Source organism: Artibeus jamaicensis, unplaced genomic scaffold, assembly GCF_021234435.1.
Source record: "Artibeus jamaicensis isolate MK-2021 breed Jamaican fruit bat unplaced genomic scaffold, CSHL_Jam_final scaffold_754, whole genome shotgun sequence".
NCBI classification, from domain to species: Eukaryota; Metazoa; Chordata; class Mammalia; order Chiroptera; family Phyllostomidae; genus Artibeus; species Artibeus jamaicensis.
The window spans coordinates 7670123-7684495 of NW_026522054.1; the positions used below are offsets into that span (position 1 = coordinate 7670123).

General features: G+C 65.4%; 1 protein-coding gene across 1 annotated transcript; it reads right to left on the reverse strand.

Annotated features, from left to right (window-relative positions):
• Positions 1 to 2862: 2862 nt before the first annotated feature.
• On the reverse strand, positions 2863 to 14022 carry LAD1 (ladinin 1). The gene is made up of 10 exons (XM_037161137.2): positions 13458 to 14022; positions 9068 to 9208; positions 7273 to 8467; positions 6757 to 6861; positions 5845 to 5888; positions 4731 to 4794; positions 4491 to 4628; positions 4169 to 4255; positions 3811 to 3885; positions 2863 to 3449 (listed from the first exon to the last, which is right to left on the reverse strand). The coding sequence occupies exons 1-10, from the start codon at positions 13490 to 13492 to the stop codon at positions 3444 to 3446; spliced, it is 1890 nt and encodes a 629-aa protein (XP_037017032.2). The 5' UTR covers positions 13493 to 14022; the 3' UTR covers positions 2863 to 3443.
• Between the last annotated feature and the right edge of the window lie 351 nt (positions 14023 to 14373).

Consider the following 14373-nt stretch of genomic DNA (forward strand, 5'->3'; position numbering starts at 1 on the left):
TCACTCCTCCTCCAAAGTGTGGCCTCCTCGCCCCGGGAATGTGGACGCCTGTGACCCCCATGGCGCTCAGAGCAGATGCAGGCCCCCATCCCTCTGCTCCCCACTGCCCACTCGAGCATCTGCCTGAGTCTCACCTGGGACAGGAGCTGCGGACGGGACAGGACACGGCGCTGCTGCCCCTGGCCAGGGACTGGGCGAGGGCCGGGGCGGGCAGGGCTTTAAGCAGTGCTCGGACTGGGCCGTGTGGGCCCAGCCTCGCAGGGGGAGGGATTGTGGGGGGCGGTGGCCATGGGGCGGGGGTGTTGGCTGCTATGATGGCAGGTGCCGGGGACGGCGCTGACGGGACATTTGCTCCTCACCATATAAGCCCATGCGGTGGTCCAGCTGCCGAGATAAGCTATTTAAAACCAGACCAGATATGCAGGGGCTGGGCGGGGGAGGGGAGCAGGCGAGTAACAGAAGCCAGCTGTCCCGCATGACAACCTCGATAAAGCAGGTGCCAGCAGCCCGAGCCGGGAGGGAGGCCGGGGACAGGGCAGAGCTGGAGGCAGGAAGCACCCCCTGGACACCGCTGAGTGCCCCGGGGGCAAAGACGTCCCCCAGGCCACCGCTGCCTCCCATGGGCTGGACAGCCTTCTCGGAAGACTGGTCTACAGGCCTCGTGAGGACATCTGCAAAGCGGGTCTTCTCCTGGACCCCAGAGCCACGTGACCAGCCGTGGGCCCGGGAGAGGGATGAACTGGACCACGGGAGGCCAGACGGAGGGTGGAGCCAACTTCCAGTCGCCAGTGACGGTTCTCCCGGGACGGGCAGCTGGCTGGCCACGTGAGGGCCTCAGAGCTCGTCCTCAAGGGCTTTCCAAGGAAGCCGTGACCTGCTGGACCTGCAGCTCTGAGACCCCTCCGCACGGGGACCGGCGTTTATGCCGTTGGCTGCCTGGAGTGTGTCTCGGCCCTGAGTCCAACGCCTGGGACACTGTGGGACTCAGTGGGTGACCAACATGAGCGGGCAGAGGAAACTGAGTCTGGCGGCAGCCAAGCTCTCTGTCCTTGGCCATTCAGAGTCCCCGAGGCCCCCGTGCAGACTCGAGGGAAGGGGCGGTGCTTGTCTGGACCCGGCTTCTCCTCCCTGCGCCCCGGCCTGACCCCTCGGCCCTCCAGATCTAGCCCTCCGCAACCCACACTCTTCTCCGTGGGCAGAGGAAGTCTCGCCCACCCTCTGCCCACTTCTCTTCTCGGCTGACCACTCCCCTGGCCTCCCCCATCCCTGCCACCTCAGGGACCATGTGCTGAAGCCACCGCTGGTGTCCCCAAGAGGCCTCCCTGGGCCGGACGGCTGCTTCCTTCTCACCCACTCTGCTCTTGGACTCCTGTCTCATTACTCAGCTAAAACTGCCTCTCTGTGGTCCCCAGGGACCTCGGGGTCCAGTGGCCTGATTCCACCCCACCCATCCCAGGCTTACCCCCTGCCGTGTGGCCCTCTACCCTACCAGCAGGACAAGCTCGGGCCAGGTGACTGCCAGCGGCATGCTGGGGTCAGGCCGAGAGGGGCGGGTGCCGGGCAGAGTCACAGAGGAACAGTGACAACCAGGCTCCCCCATACCTGCCCCCCAGGGCACCCCCGGCTTTGGGTCCCGGCCTGGGATCTCCCAGCACTTAGGCGCTGTGTTTCTTAGGCCCTCCCCTGACTTGAGCTGCTGCTTCGATGGGTCGCGCCTCCTCGTGAGCCCCACAATGCATCGAACACACCCATGCCCCGGAGAGCCCCACAGAAACCCGAACGTTCCTGCGTGACTGTGGGAGGCTGTTCCTAATGGTTCCAAGGAGGGTTGAATTCAGGGAGCTGGGAGGCGGTGCCTCAGCTGGCGTGACCATCTAGCCGCCTCCAGCAGCCACGCCGCGACACGGCAGGGCTGCTCCTGACCTTTCTCTCCGTGCTGTCTCCACCAGGGCAGAGAGGACAAAGGGACAGTGCTCGTCCAGGGCTGCGCTGGGGGAAGCGCAGGCTGACACGTGTTCACAAACTTTGGGAGGCACAGAACAGACACCCCTGGCAGGGTCCCAGGCCACGGGACAGGAAGGCTGGCCCCAGGAAGCCTCTCGGGATCTTCCTCTAAGAGGTGACGCGAGGACCGTGGTGCCTGCTGGGCAGCTTGCCGGCCGGGGGCTTTCCGGAGCCGACAACCCTCGGGGCCCCTGTGTGAGCCCGGAGTCTCCGAGTGGTGCCCACCCTCCCCTCTCCCTGCCCCGGCTGGGTCCCCACACTCTCTAGGTAGAGCCCGGCTGTAGGGGGCCAGGGAGCTCAGGGCAGGCCTGGGACCGGCGCAGGAGACCTGCCAGCTGGACACGGCCCAGCCAGGTCACACGTGGGGCTCTGAGGGCCTCCTGTCCCCAGACTATGGGATCCAAGACACCATGTACCTCCCTGAAGGGCCGGGTCCTGAGAAGCCCTCTGCTTCCCGGGCCTGCAGAGGACGAGGGCCTGATGTGGGAATGGGTCCGGGTACCCGTGTATGTACGTGTTTTAAATTACAGCGTTAAGAGGTGTGACCAGGCACCAGACGGCCATGCTCTAGTTTGCCCTTGTCTGCTCCTCGCCCTCTGATAGCCCAGCTCCTCCAAGCTCTCCGGGGCCACGGTGTCGTGGGACTGGGAAACTGAGTTTTGGTAAACTGTGTGTTTGAGGGGGGCTGGCAGTTCTGCCCCTCAGAACCACTACGTAGGACAACTGAATGCAACCCAGCTGCATGTGAGGAAAAGAGGGGGGTGCTAGGAAAAGGATGACTAGCCCCCCAGCCCAAATCAGCCCCTCCCCACACCCCGCAGACGATCCCCATGAGAAAGCAGAGCCTGCAGACAGGAGTCCGTCGGAAGGTATTATTAGTCACTTACACCTGAGAGTAAACGGGTTCACCGGGTCTTCCTGAGAACAGCGAGGGGCCAGGGCACAGAACGGCACTGGGGTCTGCTGGGCAGTGCGGGGCGGGCAAGCGGGCGGCAGCGGGCTGTGGGCAGTGCGGCTGCCCCGGAGCCGGGGCTCAGCCAGCGGGGACCCACCCCACAGGGAGCGGGGAGAGCTGGGCCCCAGCTGGGAGCACACTGGACAAGTGGCCCTGGAGTCCCTGAGGGCGGCGCACCGACCCCAGAGTGAGCAGAAAACAGGAGGCGTCCCAGGCCAGGACGCCGAGGCCCCCGGGGGCTGACATGAGCTGGTGCGGCACTGGGGCTGATGTGGGTCCGGGCTCTGCTGTGCCTGCCTGGGACAGAGGCAGGGCCCACCCGTCCCTGAGGCTGCAGGGACGGGACTGCGGGGGGTCTCCCAGATGGACGGTCCGGCCCAGGTCTGAGGCAGAGAGGGATCAGGGTGGTGTGAGGCGGGGGACACGGCTGCAGGAGGTGGGCCTGGCTGGAGGGAGGGCTCTGGGCACAGAGCGGGCAGGCTGGTCACACCTGTGGGACAGAGGTCTATTCGGTCAAGGGGTGGAGGAGGGCTCTGGACAGCAAGGCATTCCCTTGTCCAAGCCCCACACCCGCACTGGGCCACAGGCCGCCCTCAGTGGGGCGGGAGGGGGTGGGGCTCCCTTCGGGGCTTCCCACCTCCGGGCTGGTGCGCAAGGGCCTGAGAGCAGGACCAGGAGCATTCTGGGTGCGTGGGCAGGGCCACCGCAGGCCAACTGGTGTGTGCCAGTGTGCGTGGGAATGTGCAGATGTGTGCAGGAATGTGCGGACACGGGTAGGCCTGTGCTGGCGTGGGGGAGGCGTGGGGTGGGCGTGGGGCACCTCCCAGGCAGCCTGTCTCCCCTGCCCTCACCTCGGCATCCAGGGATGAGTTTGCTTTCTTCTTCCCTGGGATCCGCTGGGCGGCTGCCGACTCTCTCTGCACCTCCTGGGTGGGGGAGTCAGGTTGGGGACCAGGGGCTAAGGCCAACTGCAGAGGGGCTTGGGACCCTCAGCCCCGCCCCCTTCCTGGGAGGGAGGACCCCAGGCCCACCCTCCCCTCTGCTGCCCCACACCCTCCCCCCCACCCCCCACCTGCAGGGCTCAGCGCAGCCATTCCCACTCCCACTCTCCCCTCCCACACACCCCTCACTCTCGGGCCCCTCTGACCCGCTCTGCCCCACCACGAGGGACCCGCCCGCAGTCAGAGGCCCCAGGCAAGGACTGGGTACCTGGGGGTCCTCCTCTGAGGACTCCTGGGTCCTGCTGATCCACAGATTAAGCCTTGACGTCACAACCCCGGAGAGCTTCAGGTTCTCCTGAAAATTGGGGTTCCCATCAGGGCCCAGGGCCACTGGCACAGCCACGCAGACATGGAGGCCACCACCCCATCCCCAGGGGCTGTGGGCCCTTGGGCTCAGGACATAGTGGTGCCTGCATCAGCAGCAGGTGCTGCCAGAATGGGCCCGTGAAAGCTCGGCACTTCCCAGCTGCACCAGGGCCACGGCTCTGGGTCCTGAGACCTCAGACCTCCTGAGGCTGAGCCCCCCTCACCTTCCGGCCGGAGGCCAGCTCCGCTCGTCCTGGGCCTGCCAGCTCCTTCTCAAAGAGGTGGCGCTTGCTGGCCACCCCCACGGGCGCCACGAAGAACTCAGTGCGGGAAGAGCCCAGAGCCTTGATGGATTCCGACCTCTGGGGGTGAGAGCACAGATGCTGACCCTGGGGCGGGTGGGGGGCAGACGCACCAGCACCCCCACACCCCCACACACTGGCAGGGGCCACCGCTCTACCCACCTGGATGGCTGACTGGTATCTCTCCAGCTTCTCGCCCAACTTCACCGGGAGCCTCACGCTGGCACTGCGGCACAGAAGGACCAGGTAAGTGCCCGCCCCCAGGGAGACGGGCTGTGTCCCTCCTCCATCATTGGCTGAGGCCACCAGGACTTGACCCAGGGAGAGTCTACGGACCCCAGGATGGTCCCTACCACCTTGCACCCTGGAAACAGCCCATCCGACAGGATCAGAACCTGCCATCCTCAGCAGGCCTGTTACTCCTACCCACACTCGTCCCCCGAATCTCCTCCTCATCCACCCCCCAATGCACTCACCCCCCAGCCCTGCCTGCCACCCAAACTCTCTCCTCGCCCGAATCCCATCCTGTCCTTCCAGCTCAAACCCTCAGGCCCCAGAACAGGGACCAAACCCCAGGCCCAGCCAACAAGGCTCCCAGGGTCTGGGCCCTCCCCACCCCCAACCCAGCCTCCCTCAGCCTCCTTCTCCACATGCTTCCGTGCCCCCAACCAGACATGTGATGCCCATCACACTCGGTTTCCGAAGGCTGCCCCCGCCAGTTAAGATGCACCCCCACTTCCCCTGTGGACCGCATGACTCCCGCTCGGGTGCCAGCTGCCCTGCTGGATGCTCCCCGGCCCCACAGGCCCACGGGGCGCTCTCGAGGCTCAATCATGACATGAGCCACTCCCATCTCTGTACCCCGCGCCCCACCTGGGCCGGCCTAAGGCAGCAGGCCTTGGTGACCGTCCAGGGCAGATGGCCGTTCCCACACGCCAACGGCTTTCCAGTCCTAATCTCAGGCCCGTTCTTTGTTTTCGGGACACAGTCTTCACGACACTCCCCTCCACGTGAGCACTAACCATGCAGGTTCCCGGGCCCCCGCCCCCTCCTCTGCCTTCTCAGCCGCACCCAAGCCCTCATCCTCCACCTCGCTCCCCCTGATGTGCCCTGCCCAGGGCCTCTCCGAGGGCCTCAGCCTGTCCCCGCTCTGTGAATCCAGGTACCCTGCTGGCCGTGGAACCCTGGGCCCTCCCCACAGCAGCCAGGCTCAGCAAACACCAGCCGAACATGAGACTATGACCAGATGGGACAGGCAGCACATCCGGCCCCTGACCTGCGGGTTAGGGTTGTTTCCGAGCTGTGTGTCCTGGGGCTCATCTGAAACAAGAGAGAAAGGCCCCGATGAGTCAGGGGTCCCCGGGGAGGCCGTGGCCCCCTCAGAGGAAGGCTCAGCAGAAATTCCTCCTTGCACCTCCCACCTCTCCACTGCTCAACCCCCAACCAAGCCCCCATGGAAGGCCCCCCACCTGTCTGGGAAATACTTGTCCCCACCGACCAGCCTGGGTCAAAAGCCTCTCCTGCGGTACCTGCAACACCTCCTGTCTTGTCTGCCCCCCATCACCCATGGCACCTGTCAGGGCCTCTAGCCTCCACCCCAGATCCCCCCACAAAACACAGTAAAAAATGAGTGAATGACCCAGGGAGCAAAAGAACTGAGATTAAACACTGGAGTGAGCAAGGAGAATGTCCTCAGGGCAGGACATCGGTACTTCTGGGGCTCAGCAGAGCCCTGGCTGCCTCTGCCCTCTCAGGTAGGACCAGAAGTGGTGAAGGCAGGTGTGTGGCCTAGCGAGCACCACGCCAGCATCTCCATCAGCATCCCCTCCAGCATCCCTCCAACATCCTCTCCAGCGTCCCCTCCAGCATCTCTCCAGCATCCCACCAGCTTCCCCACCAGCTTCCCCTCCAGCATCCCCATCAGCATCCTCACCATGCTCCATCCTCCTGCAGCCCTGGCTCTCACCACCAGGGGGCGCTGCTCTCGTGTCTCCACACCCACCTTCAAGTCACTAAGTGGCCCTCCTCTCCTAACTCAGCCTCCTCTGCTTTGGCCCCCAGGGGAAACCAAACACCCCTCTGTCCAGACAGTCATCCTGATGTCTGACCCAAGGCCCCTGTGCTGTGGCAGACACTGCGGCCCCAGGCTGCCCTCCAGGAGACAGACAAAGGGGCCCTGGGCTCTCACCCGGAAGGAGATGGTCCTGGGGCTGGAGCGCTGGAGGGAGCTGCTGTAGGTGGCCCTGGGGGAGGAGGACATGCCCTCCTCTTCCTCCTTCCTAGGAATTCTCACCTGGATGGAGGGGGAGGGTATCACAGGCAGCCCTGAGCCCAGCTGCCACAGGGACACCAGGTGACCAGGCCCACCCCAGGAGCTTCAGGAGGAGGGGAGGGCGGGGTAAGAAGGCCCTGGGCCCGCCTCTGCTGTGGGAATGGCAGACACAGCAGCTCTGTGGAGCCAGACGGCCAGGCAGAGTGCCAGGGGGACTTCCAGCAGGACCCAGAGTCTGGGGACCGAACCCCTTCTAGCACCGGCAGCCTGCGCCCCCACCATGGTGCTCCCTGTTCTGACAGTGAGTGGGGAGCAGACAGGGAGAGAGGACACAGCCAGAGTCGGCCTGCAGGTGGGAGACGGGAGACGGCGCGGGAGCCACAGACACCTGGGCAGGACCGGGTGGGGGTGGGGGGGTGCGGCACTGCCAACCTTGAGAGTGATGGGCGGGAGGCTGGCAGTCCTGGGCGGAGGGTGGCGTGTCCCTGGCTCTGCTGAGGACAGCTGGTTCTTCCCAGGGAGGGTAGTGGCTTTCTGGCTTCCCCCAGCCGCTGGCTGCTCCTGAGCCTGAAGCTGCACCTGGGCCTGGGGCTCCTCCCTGGGCTGGGGCTGCTCCTGAGCCTGAGGCTGCTCCTCAGGCTGAGGCTTCTCCCAAGGCTTAGGCTGTTCCCGAGGCTGGGGCTTCTCCTGAGGCTTGGGCTGCTCCTCAGGCTGAGGCTTCTCCCGAGGCTTAGGCCGTTCCCGAGGCTGGGGCTTCTCCTGAGGCTTGGGCTGCTCCTCAGGCTGAGGCTTCTCCCGAGGCTTAGGCTGCTCCCCAGGCTGGGGCTTCTCCTGAGGCTTGGGCTGCTCCCCAGGCTGGGGCTTCTCCTGAGGCTTGGGCTGCTCCTCAGGCTGAGGCTTCTCCCGAGGCTTAGGCTGTTCCCCAGGCTGGGGCTTCTCCTGAGGCTTGGGCTGCTCCCCAGGCTGGGGCTTCTCCTGAGGCTTGGGCTGTTCCCCAGGCTGGGGCTGCTTTGAGCCAGAGACTCTCCTCGGCACCAGCTTCGTCTCTGAGGTCGAGGACTTCTCAAACAGCAATGTTTTCTCAGACACCAGACTCCTTTCCGAACTTGACGTCTTCCTTGAGATCGGCAGCTTCTCAGAAATGCCTGTTTTTTCTAGAACTGTTTTTTTTTTCTCTGACAGCGATGTGCTCTCAGAGCAGGAAGCTGCCTGTGAACTTGGCCTCTTCTCCAGAGCTGCCACCTCCTCTGGAATGGAGGGCTTCTTCTCCCAGCCTGGGGACCCCTCCGAGACCCCCTTCTGCCCGCCTCCTGGCTCTCTGCCCACCAGGCTCTCCTCCTCCTGGGCCCAGGGGCCCCGCTGCTCCCGACTCAGTCTGCGGCGAGGTGGCGGCCCCACCTCCTTCTTGGGCATGGGGGACTGCTGCTCGGCCTGCCCAGGCCCTGACCTGTCCCTTCCTTCCTCCGCCTCCAGCCGCTCCCGGACGGGGGCCTGTGAAACCTCCACCAGCTGTCGCCTCTGTCTCCGCTCCTGCCGGGTCCTAGGGATGGCCTGGATTTCCTCCTTCTCCCCTCGGGGGCCTGGGGATGGTGGCTTGGGTCCCCCTGCTTCTTCCACACTCGGCAGTCTGAGCCAGAAGGCAGGAGACAGAGTCAGAGGACATCGGAGCGGGGAGAGACCCTGGGCCTGTTTGGGGGCAGGTGAGACTCACCTCATGGGAGAGCCCAGAACAGTCCCGGCCGCTCAGTGAACCCTGGCTAGGCCAGTCCCACATGCCCCCTTAGCAGGGAGTTAGGGAGCGTCCGGGACTGGGGCGCAGCCTGCTTTAATGGGAAAAGTGGGGCCCCAAGCCTGGCAGGTCAAACGGAAATCAGGCCCTGCCACTCCCAGTGTGTGACGGCAGCACGACACCTGTGTACACTCTGACTCAGTTTCTCCACCTGTAAACAGGTTAGTGGGTCCTCTCTGGGGGAGATATTGTGAGGCCTGAGCGAGTGATGTCCCTCAAAGGCCCAGCAAAGCTCCGCCTCCCACACGGAATGGAAAGATCCCAGCAGTTGGAGTTGGGAAGTGAGGGGGCCGGGCAGGTCCAGGAGGGCCTGGGGATGGCGGGGCAGGTGACAGTCCTCTCTATGCCCTGAGCCACACCCCCTGGGCAAGCCAGACGCCACACTGAGTCATCACCAGGGAGAGGACGCAACACCTGGCCCCCACCCCGATTTCGCACCTGACCGAGGAGGGCCGGCCTCTGTCCTGGGCGAGACGGGTGGCCTCATCCTCCTCCGTGGTGGAACTGAGGTTCCGGTGGCGGCGCCGGCGCTCCCGCCGCTGCTCCTCCTCATCCTCCAGGCTCCACTGCTGGGCCAGGCTGTGGTGGGGGTGGGGTTAGAGGTCATCGAGGCCCCAGAACCCAGACCTGGCCAGCCGCCTCTAGGTGTCGCCCTCTGCAGGTGGCCACTGGCACTGAACCCTGCACCATCAGGCCAAATACGTACAGTGTGGGGAGGACGATTCTGACACCTCAGAAATAATTCTGTGCGTGCGTCACATGTTGAAGTGATAGTTTGGATTAAGTCCAGTATAGTATTAAAATTAAAATCGCCTGTTTCTTTTTACTTTTTTAATGGGTCAACCAGGAAATTTTAAATTTTAAATATGGCTCATATTCTACATCTATTAAGCGTCTCTTATATTTCCGTGAGAGCTGCAGGGTTTGGACCGAGTTTCTGGGCCGCAGCCCCACTGAGTGGTGGCAGGCTGGCTCCCTGGGCGAGGCCGCCCTGAATAGCAGCGCCGCGCCCCCACCCACAGGCCGCCTGTGGAGTCCCCACCCCTCGGCTGTGACAATCAGAACTGTTCTCCAACACTGCTGGGTGTCCCCAGGGAGAGAGAGCACCCCCACTGAGACCTATGGGGTCGGCCTTGACCGTGGCCCCACAGTGAGACTGTGCCTGGGAAGTTGGGGGGGCAGGAGAAATCGACTAGCACCCCCTTCTTTCTGGTCCTGGGTTCGCTGGACAGTGACAGGGACATCATCCAGCTTTTCAGAGGAGGGACTCGTGAAGAAGAATGCCTGATCCCGAAAAAGCTCCCCATGTCACCGTCCCTTCACTTCCCAGGCTCTCTGGGGTCTCCTTCACCTGTAGAACCAGCTCTGACCTGCTCTGGAGCGAGGAGACCCTGCCCACCCTTTACTGTACAGACGTCCTCACAGCCACCCAGCCCTGCCCCAGCAGCTTCCTCCAGCCATGACCCACCCACCACCTGCCAATCCAACACCCCCATCTGACCCCATTCCCCGCCCACGCACCCACCAGCCACCACCCACTGGATCCACCTGCCCTTCCATCCCGACCAGAGCACACACTCCCCGTACCAGCTCCGCATCAGGATTGTGGGGTTCACCCAGTGAGGCAGGGTCCCCGCCCCGGACACACCACCCCTCCAACCAGAGCACAGAAATTGCCCTGCAGAGGAAAAGAGCGGGCACTGCAGGCTGTCAGGGGGGCTCAGGGCGGGGACAGGCAGCCCTCCCACTTCAGGGGCATCTCTGCTCCCTCCGTGGAGATGGGGGGCTCCAGGCAGGGCCCCAGGGCCTTGGCCATGGAAGGAGGACAAGATCGCCGTGGCTTCCACATGACCCTGTGAGCTCTGCATGTCATTCACTCATTCATTCATTCACCACCACAAATGAATGAGGGTCTCTCAGGGACCGGGCCCCTCAGCTTCCCTTGTACCAACTTGGAAACGCCAACGCCAGTCTGACCGTGTCCCCAGCTCACTCCCTCTCTGGGCCCTCCCCTGCTGCTAGTCCACAGTTTGGGATCGGCAGGTGGCCTGCGAAGCTGAGGGCTCTGCCCTTCGGGGAGAGTGACCCACCGAGGGGAAGCTTCGGCCCCTGACTGTTATGGGAACCCCCACCACGTGAAAGGCCAACTCAGGGCTGAGGAAGGGGCTCACTGGACCTCGAGGGGCAGGCCGATCCCTGCTGGAGGGACATGGCGGGGGCAAGGTCCTGACTGCGGTGCCGCCACCCTGCCTGGCCCTGGCCTGGGCGTTTCACTGCCTGGTCGACCTCAGCCCTTGCCTCAGCCCTTGGGGGGAGGCAGTCTGGTCTCCGTTTGCAGATAAGGACTCGGAGGCCCGCAGCAGGTACGACCCTTCTCCAGACCACCCAGTGAATAAAGAGGGGCCAAGACTGCACCCCAGGACAGCCTCTCAAAGCTAAACACCCAAAAAGGGCCACCTTCCTGGAGCTGGCAGCGGTGGGGAGGAAGGAGCGGCGTGGAGGGTGTGGGATTCCCACCCAGGACGGGCTGGGCCTGAGGACGGCCCAGGAGAGCAGGGCTGGGGAAACCCCGTGGCCAAAGCACTGACCTTTTGGGCTCCGGAGCCAGGCCCAGGGTGGAGCCCGTGGGTCCCGGCGTCCGGGGCATCCCAACCACCCTCCCCAGCTGATGGCCTCTCCCTCCCTGTGGACAACCCTCTGCTCTGCCTCCACCTCCTTTGGGGGCACGCAGTGCCGTCTGCCTCCCTGTGGGGCTGCAATCCCCAGCTGCTCTGGTTAAGGGGGGCAGGTGTGAAGGCTTCCCCAGCCCTGAGTGTCCCAGGACTTGGGGAGCACGACCTGCCAACCTCGGAGGACAGACCAGACAGGGGGACACAGGCCTGGACTGAGGCCCAGCCCCACTGGCTGTATGACCTTGGGCCAGTCCTCAGCCCCTGAGAGTTCCACACAAGGAGGGTCACCTGGGTGGTCCCTGAGGTCTCTCCTGGCCCTGGTGGTCCAGGAAAGGTGTGAGGGAGGCCGAGGGCACCTTGAGGGGGTGGCTGCTTGAGGCCCGGGCAGGAAAATGATTAACCACGGGCTGCTCAGGGCAGGAATTCTCAGATCCACCTTCACCCCCCGCAAACAGGCCCAGCCCGGCCCCGCCCGCGGCCTGGCCAGCCCAGGGAGGAAAGGACGGGGCCACTGGCCAGGGCGCCCAGCCAGCCAGCCGGGCCTGCGCTGCCCCTGATTCAGAGCTGGGGCATCAGAACTCACACCCCATGCCGAGGGTGGGCTGCAGGCTGGCCCTCCGATCCCCGCAGTCCTCCCAGCCCGATGGGCTGGCAGTGACTCACAACCCTCTCCCTTCTGCCGCCAGGCATGCTCACCAGGGAGTGGCCCTCCACTCCCGGCGCCTCATCGGGGCCCCTGGACACCAATGGGAATGGAGCCACACCCCTACTTCAGAGCAGGGGGCACTCGCAGACCAGACCCCGGGCCCACCTGAAAGTTGCAGTGCCCGGGACAGGCACACATCCCACACACAGGCAGGCGGGCGCTCGGACAGCGTCCCCTGCCTCCGAGCGGACAGCTCCGGGGGCAGCAGGTCTGCCGTTCCCGCCCCGCCCGCTAGCGGGCTGAGGTCTTCATCAACCCGCAGACAGGCCCTCCTCCGACACCCGAGACCCCGGTGCAGTGGCCACCTGGGGGCCTGGGGCCCTCACAGACGGGAGCCACAGGCCATAAGCACACCCGTGCACACATCCGAGGGCACAGGCACACCCACAGGCGGCCCCGGGCCCGCCGACCCACACACAGAGTCCAAGGCCCCGACTCGGCCCCGCCCGCAGTGCCTGCCTCCCCTGGGGTGTGTCCGGCCTCCCCGGCAGCCTGGGTTCCTCTCCATTCCTGGGGCTTCGCTTCCCCCTGAATACCGGAGGGTCCCTCTGTGCTTCACAGCAGCGGGGCCTGGACCCTGCCCGGGGAAATGAGTCACTGGGGGAAGCTGAGTGAGGCCCTGGAGGGGCTGTGGACGCCCCTCACCAAGAAGGAGGGGAGACAGGGACCCCAGGGACCCCCTAACGGGGAAGGCTGGGGGAGCAGCACCTGCAATACCCCAGTGACTGCCTGGGAGGGGCCAGAGGCCAGCTTCTACCAGCCAGAGCCCGTGGGCAGGGGGAACCAGGGGCCTGGGTGGGAGTTATATGGGCCTCAGTTTCCTTGGGGGGCAAGATGTGCGTGTGGCAGGTCCTCGGGGCTAAGAAGATGAAGGTGCTCGTAGGAGAATTTATGGGTGGAGGTGTGGGGGGCTCCAGGACAAGCCCCCCTTCTCTGGCCCTTACAGGATGTCCAGCAGGCAGGGGACAAGACACCCAGTCCCCAGACCCTTTGGGGCCCCACCCAGTCCCAGTCCCTTTGGGGCCCCACTAAATAAGATACACTCAGAGAGGGACAGCGTCTCTCCTGAGGTCACCCAGCCCGGGCAGTGACCAGAAGGCCACCCTCAGACCTGAGACTCACCCTCTGCTCCTCACCGAGAGGGGCTGAGGGGCACCCCCTGCCCCAGCGCCAATGGCAGGGAGACAGACTTCCCTGTGCCAAGGAGTCGGCCACATTTGACCAATCCCCCGGGGTGGGGGTGGGGGGCTGGGGGGTCTACGGGACCGGCCCTCCGCAGCCACCCTGTGTGTGTTCTCAACCCAGGAGGGGAGGAAAGGAAGCCGGGGCAGCGGGAACACCAGCCTGCCCCCCGAGGGTCCCCCAGTTTGCTCCCAGTGCTGTCCCCTGAGGGTCCCCAGACGGGACTCCCACAAGGGCACAGCTGCACGATCCCCGCCACCCGGCTCACCTGGACAGGGCCGACCAGTCCTTCCTACCGGACATGCTGCCGCCGAAACCGCGCGCTCCGCGGGGCCGTCTCACCTGCGCACCCCTCCCCCGCCGCCGGCCCAGGTAAATCACCTGGGCTTATATCCCCCGCCCGCACCGCGGCGCGCGCTGATTTGCCGCCGGGAGCGGCCTCGGGGTGTGGGCTCCCGGATCGCCGCCCTCGTCCCCGCCCCAGCCCCGGTGCGCTGGACAGACGGCCGCTCGGACCGCGGGAGCGACGCCGGGGCGGCGCGGAGCGAGCGCAGCCAGCTTCCTGCTCAGAACCAGTCTGACCAGCTCCGCGCGGGGCGCCTCCTCCCGCAGGTGTCGCGGCCCAGGGTGCCGGGCGGGGGGCGGGACCGTAGATCGGGGTCAGGCTGAGCTCACTGCCGGGAACGACTTCGCCCGAGAACCCCAGGGCAGGAAGCCGGGGCGGGAACCGGGCGCAGGTACCGTAATCTCCGGTGGAGAGCGCACTGCGGGTCCCGGGCTGCACCCCCCCCCCAGCGCCCCCCAACCCCGCCCCGGCTGTGCGCGCGGCCCAGGCCAGCAACAGGCCCTGGCCCAGCCTGGGCCCTGCCCCTCCGGAAACGCGATGCTTAGATTCAGTTCAGCGAGATCCGAGCGCCCTCGGGGCTGACAGAGGGAACAGGTCCCCAGCGCTGTTCCCGGGCTCTGGTGATGGACTTTGGGCTGGAGGGGCAGGCGAGCCACAGGCCAGAGGAGGCTTTGATTTCCCCAGAAGGAAGATGTGGACACGGGTAACTGATTCCGGGGCAACTCGAGGCCACTGGGGCACCATCAGCTCCTGCCCATCCGGGTGGGTGGGTGCAGGGGCTTCCGGCGCAGGGCTAAGCCTGGCGAGCGTAGCTCTCCCACGGGTCAGAGCCGCAAGG

Excerpts from the sequence above, each read along its gene's own strand:
- LAD1 (XM_037161137.2), bottom strand. The coding sequence starts at position 13,492 with ATGTCCGGTAGGAAGGACTGGTCGGCCCTGTCCAG. Across the intron at positions 6,862-7,272 it reads TCCCGCCCATCACTCTCAAG|GTGAGAATTCCTAGGAAGGA; the intron begins GTTGGCAGTGCC and ends CCCTCCATCCAG. Across the intron at positions 4,795-5,844 it reads GAAACAACCCTAACCCGCAG|TGCCAGCGTGAGGCTCCCGG; the intron begins GTCAGGGGCCGG and ends TCTGTGCCGCAG.